General features: G+C 28.7%; 4 protein-coding genes across 4 annotated transcripts; 1 reads left to right on the forward strand and 3 right to left on the reverse strand.

Annotated features, from left to right (window-relative positions):
* Positions 1–158: 158 nt before the first annotated feature.
* MRPL11 (mitochondrial 54S ribosomal protein uL10m) lies at positions 159–944 on the reverse strand (the record flags this gene model as incomplete). Its single annotated transcript, XM_011276949.1, has 1 exon — positions 159–944. The coding sequence occupies one exon, from the start codon at positions 942–944 to the stop codon at positions 159–161; it is 786 nt and encodes a 261-aa protein (XP_011275251.1).
* A 359-nt stretch (positions 945–1,303) lies between these two features.
* IVY1 (Ivy1p) lies at positions 1,304–2,878 on the forward strand (the record flags this gene model as incomplete). Its single annotated transcript, XM_011276950.1, has 1 exon — positions 1,304–2,878. One exon carries the CDS (start codon positions 1,304–1,306, stop codon positions 2,876–2,878), a length of 1,575 nt encoding a protein of 524 aa, XP_011275252.1.
* A 716-nt stretch (positions 2,879–3,594) lies between these two features.
* Positions 3,595–4,545, reverse strand: BN7_2477 (DODA-type extradiol aromatic ring-opening family dioxygenase; the record flags this gene model as incomplete). Its single annotated transcript, XM_011276951.1, has 1 exon — positions 3,595–4,545. The coding sequence occupies one exon, from the start codon at positions 4,543–4,545 to the stop codon at positions 3,595–3,597; it is 951 nt and encodes a 316-aa protein (XP_011275253.1).
* A 528-nt stretch (positions 4,546–5,073) lies between these two features.
* On the reverse strand, positions 5,074–5,610 carry COX20 (Cox20p; the record flags this gene model as incomplete). Its single annotated transcript, XM_011276952.1, has 1 exon — positions 5,074–5,610. One exon carries the CDS (start codon positions 5,608–5,610, stop codon positions 5,074–5,076), a length of 537 nt encoding a protein of 178 aa, XP_011275254.1.
* Positions 5,611–6,198: the final 588 nt, after the last annotated feature.

A 6,198-nucleotide genomic window follows, 5' to 3' on the forward strand; every position in this document is an offset into this window, starting at 1 on the left:
CATAAGTTATTGGATATATTCTTCTTGTCAATAGATTTTTGTTTTTGTATATATATAAAAGTTTAATTCAATATACTAATTTATTATTTGTTAACTACATTTGTTAATTCATAAAACTTCATATCTAATTACAATTTATATACATGAATAACCTATATCTATTCTTCCTTAACTTCATCTGTTTTTTCAGATGGATCAATATTCTTACGATGACTTTCTAAAGATAAATATAAATGTTGTGAAGCACTTTGTAAGGTTTGAACTAAACCAGCACCACTCAATATAGTTAATAAACCAGCCAATTCTGATTGTAATTGATCTTTTGATGGTAAATCTTTGAATTTTTGAACTTGAGTTAAATCCATAACATTATTTTCCACACGGGCACCAATTATAAATAATTTTTCATTTGCATTTTTTAAATTCTTAATGATTTTACCCACGATTGATGGATTTTGTTCTTTAATAATAATCATTGAAGTTGGACCTTTGAGGAAAGGTTGTAAAGGATGGAAATTTTTCTTGGTACGTTCATATGCTTCAATACTTGAAGGATATTCTTCATTTTCAGCTTTTAAATAAGCTAAAAATAAATTATTTCTTAAAATGTGTAAATCACCACCAGATTCTTTTATTGTGGATCTTAATTGATTTTCTTCATTTTTTAATAAATTATTATGATGAGCAAATAATACAATTGGACTATCTTGTAATAACGTTTTATATCTATTTATCAAATATGTCTTTCTAGAATCATCTCTTTTTAAATTCTTTGGTGGAAGTCCAGTTGTTGGTGATACATCTTTATGAATTATTGTTGAACCTTTTTGAAATTGAATTTTAGAACTAGCCCATCTTGTACCGGAATTTGCACCAACAAAAGCACCATGAGCACTTATTCTGTTCACACATTGAACCCTGTTCATACTCGTTATCCCAAACATCTTTAACCCTTTGGAAAATAACCAACTAAACCAATTTTATTAGTATAAACTTCTAAATAAAATTCTTTTTGGACGAAAAATTCATGAAAAATTAATAAAAATTACGTAATCAGAATTTTTAAATCACTTTCAAAAAAACAACAAGAAACGAAAAAAATCAATAAAGTAAACAATTAGGAAATTACAAGGAAATATCAAATTATTGAGGTTTAGAATTGAATTATCCTTGTTTTGGATATCATTGTTGGATTCTACACGTCAATTAGTGCCATTTCCCTCTTTTCAACTGTTTCAAACGCGTGTTTTTAAGCATTTTAAGCATTGAGACATTAATCAATAAACACCATCAAATCAATATCATGAGTTACACTCCAAGTCAATCACCAAAGAGTGCAACGTCTACACAGACTAGTCCCTCACGGTACTCCAAAGCCACGCACTTGACAGAGTTTTATCCATATTTAAACGGTGGTCAAATCAAAAAAGAACATAGTCGACAATCATCAACAAATTCCATAACAACAGGTGGTCATGGTGATGGTCCAAGTCCAAGGTCAAGAGGTGGTCCAGGTTCTGATAGAAGACCTTCTTTTAGTACGATGAATTCATTCAACTCATTTTCTCCTTCAACTTTAGATTTACAAACTTTAGTCACCAAGACTGATATAAATAAAACAACTGAAGCTTATAATGAAATATTATCAACTTCAAAAGAATATAGAGATGCTTTATTAAAAGTGAGTGAAGCTGCTGGAAATTTTGGTGCTGCCTTGGAGAATGGTGCCAAGTGTAAAGGTTCTGGAAATTCTGCAGATGGATTATTAAGTGCAAGTGGACTTTATTTTCTTGTTGCAAATCATCAACAAATATTAGCACATAGTGTTAAAAATTCATTTGAAGAACCCATATTAAAAGAAATTAATCAATTTAAATTGAAAACTTCCAAAAATGATGAAATTTTCAAAAATAATATAAAAGAAAAAATAACATTATTGAAAAAACAAGAATATGAAAATTCAAAATTATCAAAATTGAAAACAAGAAATTTAATTACATATAGATCAAAATTACAACAATTAACTTCTCATATTGATGAAATTGATAAAGTTAAACATGATTATTATCAATCTTCATTTGACTTGGTCCAAGATACTTCTCAAAATATCTTAAAACAAGTTGGTTCAATAGTTCGTGCTCAAGTGGAAATTTATGAAGGTATAGCAAGGAAAGGTTGGTCTGGTGGAGGATTAGATGAATTATTAGCTGGATGTCCTGATCCTTTCACTAATGAAGATGATGATGATGATTATGATAATGGGAGATATAGTAATAATGGTAATGATGATAATGATGATAATAATGATAATAATGATAATAAATTGGAAGAACCACAATATGAAGATAATGACAATGACAATGATGATATTGATGATGATGATGATGATACTATAGGACCAATACCACAATTGAAACCACAATCTTTATCATCAACAACAAATGGTTTATTTATTCAATCTAAATCTTCAACATCAAATCCAACATTAAGTCATTCAACATCAACAAAATCATTTGAAAAAACATTAAATTCAAATGATGTATTACATTCAAGTACTCCAAGACAATTTTCACCAGAACCTAATAATATTGATGATTCATTTGATGATAATTCATTTTCTTTACCATTACCAGGTTCTTCATCAAGAAATAATATTAAATCAACACCAAAAGAAATTGATAATTCATCACCAAAAAAGGAAGCAGATCATGAGCTTAAAGAAGATGATGAAGATCAAGGATCACCAGCTACAAAACTACGAAAAGAATTATATCCATCACATTCAGAATGGAATTCAGATCAAGATACTTCAGGGAATGAAAGTGAAATAGGGAAATTAGGAGCAGGAATTTCACAAACAAGTTTACCAAAAGAATAGAAGAAGTAGGAGAGAAATAAATAAATGGACATTCGTTTAATTTAAATGAGAATTTTTCAACCTTTTTTGTAGTTTTTTGTTTATAAATCTTGAATTCTGTCATTTTTAGCCCGGGTTTATAACCCCACCGTTTAAAATTTCCCCAAAGAATCAAATAATATTGACAATAAACTTGAATTTGAACAATCACCATTTACACCTCTTAATTTGTAATTCAATACACTTTAGAAAGATTAAATACCAATATGTCCACTAGATTCGTTGTCAATAACACTGTTAAGGAAATCAGATTCCATTTATCACAAGTCGCAGAGGGTAGTACTCCCTTAAGGTGAGTTTTAAGATCTCCATATATTAAGGGTATTAAGGATACAATATTAACATGGTCTGATAGAAACTTCTTGACAAAAACTTATCCAACTATAAAAATGTATAATCCAGAATTACCAATTTTAATTAGAGAAGCACAAAATGTTGATCCTGTTGTTTATGCACGTTTTGAAAAGGGGATTGAAGTTAAAAAAGAGTTGAAAGGTTTAGATAAATCTCAAATTGAACAAGAATTGAAAGGTTTACTTGGTGTTAAATGAGAAGCCTTGATTGTATTGAATTGATTTCATATACCATTTGTTATTTATTATTTATAAAACCACAAAAACTTATTTATTATTATTTATTATTTATTCTATCTATTTATAAATATATGAGATGTTGTATTATTCTTTGTATTCACCAAATTGATAAATACCCCAAGCTAAAGATTTTACATGATTATCATAAACTTGTTTTGCTAATTCTTCATCACCAGCGCCTGAAGCAACAACAATAGGCATAAAATGTTCTAATGAAGGATGTGCATCATATAATAATTTCTTATCATTTTGCACTAATTCATTAAATTTATTTAATCTTTCCACTCCATTATATTCAGTTACTATACTTTTAACTTTTTCAGAAAATGGTTTAACATATGGCATTGGACTTGATGAACCTTTCCCCATAGCTGCTCTAAAATCACGTAAGTTATGAACACTCATCCCAGAACAAATTATAACACCACCTAATTCTCTATATTTAGATAAAGCTTTACCTAATTCATAATTTGTATTAAAATCATCAGTTCCTGGTAATGAAATTTGTACTAATGGCATTTCAAGATCCCATTCTTGATCTTTTGGTTTATTTGATGAGAATGCAACTTTAAAAGGAACCCAAACACCATGATCTAAACCTCTTTTGGTTAGCTTGGAATCAATTTTATTATTGGCTAATGTGGTTTTAATATCATTAGCTAATTCTAAATTACCTTTTGAATGGAATTGTTCTTCATACATATAATCTGGGAATCCACCAAAATCATAAATTAAATCAATTTCATCTTTATCTAATTTTTTAGAATTTTTTGAAAGAGATGATTGGGATCCTGGTATACCAATATCAACACCTGAATTAAATGAATTTGATTCCCAATGAGCAGAAATAACAATAATGAACTTTGGTTTTATAACATTTATTATATAATGACCTAATTTTTTAACAGTTTTATAAGCACCTTTATCTGAACCAAATTCTTCATCAGGATACATAAAAGTTGGACCCCCATGACTGAAAAAAAACACAGGAGTTTTAGGTTTTGTTTGATCAAATAATGTGGTAACTGATGGCATGGTTGTTAAGTTTTTTGTACTTGTAATTGAAGCTGTAGTTGTATTGACTCCTAACAGTCTTGTGAAAAATGAGCTAAACAATGTGATGATTAAGACTATGATTGAAATGATAATGATCCAAAGTGGTCTGTTTGTCATTTATATAGTATTGACATCTTATACATTTCAATTCAAGTTTAACTTTGGATTTTTGTGTTTATTTATACGTATGCATTGTTCAGTATAAAAGATTTTGATTTTCCGGATAAATAGAAAATTTATCGTACTTAGTAATTTTAGTAATCGTAAAATTTCAATTAGGAATCAGTTTATCAATTTCCCAACGGTCTGAAAAAATAGAAATGATTGTGACAAATCTGAATAATTCAATTAAAAATTTAATTTTGTCACTTTGTTAACCATTATTAGAGATAGGTGGATTCCATATATAATTGCTACAATGTTTAATACTCATTATATTTATACTCTTAACGTATTTTAACTATTTACAAATATTATTTCCAAAAACTATATATTTCATTACCTTCATTAACGTTTCCACCAACTTCTTGCCTCTTCTCTACTTCCAGATTCTTTTAATTCATCATCACGTTTATGTAACATTGGTTTTTCTTTATTTGCAACAACTTCTCTAGCTTTTGCTGCAAATGCTTGTTCTTTTCTTCTTTTACTTCTACATTGTTCCCATGATACTGTACTACCTAATAAAAACCCACCAACACCCCAATTAACAGCTTTTGAAGCATTTTTCTGTGCAATAAATATAACTGCCCCCAGGACACCTAATGCAGATATCCCAGTCATTAAAGCTTCTCTTAAACAGGGTATTTTAACTAAAGAAGTTGGTTTAAAATCATCAGCTTTGATTGTATCAACTGCTTGTTTTAATGGATTTATTGGGTTTGCAGGACCATTATTGAATCTTGGTTCTGTATCTTCTAATAATAATGGTTGTTCTGATCTTGGAGCTGATGATCTTCTTGTTTGTTGAATTGATGAAGATGAAGATTCAACTGGTTTAGGTTCTTCTTTGGACTCTTCCTTTTTATTGAATGGCCATACCATATTGGAATATTATGTCTATGGATAACTGGGAGTAAACCTTTAATGAATCAATATAAATTTATAAGAGATCTAAATCTTTTTAAACTTGTTATCAGTATTAAATCAATATGTTAAAGCCCGTCAGTATAAAAATTTCATCAAAAATCCGCGAATTTTAAAAACGTTTGAATAAAATTTCAAACACAGCTTTAAACATAAATTATACTCTAAATTTAGGCGAAAAGAATGTTTAAAATAACTACAGTTTTTCTGAAAAAAAACCCACAACTACCGATACTATTATTCTATGGTTTAAGCATCAAAAATCCAGAAAAATAGCAAAAAAAAGAAAACAGCTTGCACTCAGGATCGAACTAAGGACCAACAGATTTGCAATCTGCTGCGCTACCACTGCGCCATACAAGCTGTTTATATCTGTGAAATTTTGCTGTTTTTTAGGTTGTGAAAAATGCATCTGATTATCACGTGATATGCTTGATTTAATTTGTAAATAAAAGTATATTATTGCTGATATTTTGTAATTTTTAAAGCTTTATATGGTTCTTTTTTCTATAAAGTTTGTAATGATATACTTTTCTTTTGAATTAA

This window comes from Wickerhamomyces ciferrii, contig 00057, assembly GCF_000313485.1.
Source record: "Wickerhamomyces ciferrii WGS project CAIF00000000 data, strain NRRL Y-1031 F-60-10, contig 00057, whole genome shotgun sequence".
NCBI lineage: Eukaryota > Fungi > Ascomycota > Saccharomycetes > Phaffomycetales > Wickerhamomycetaceae > Hansenula > Hansenula ciferrii.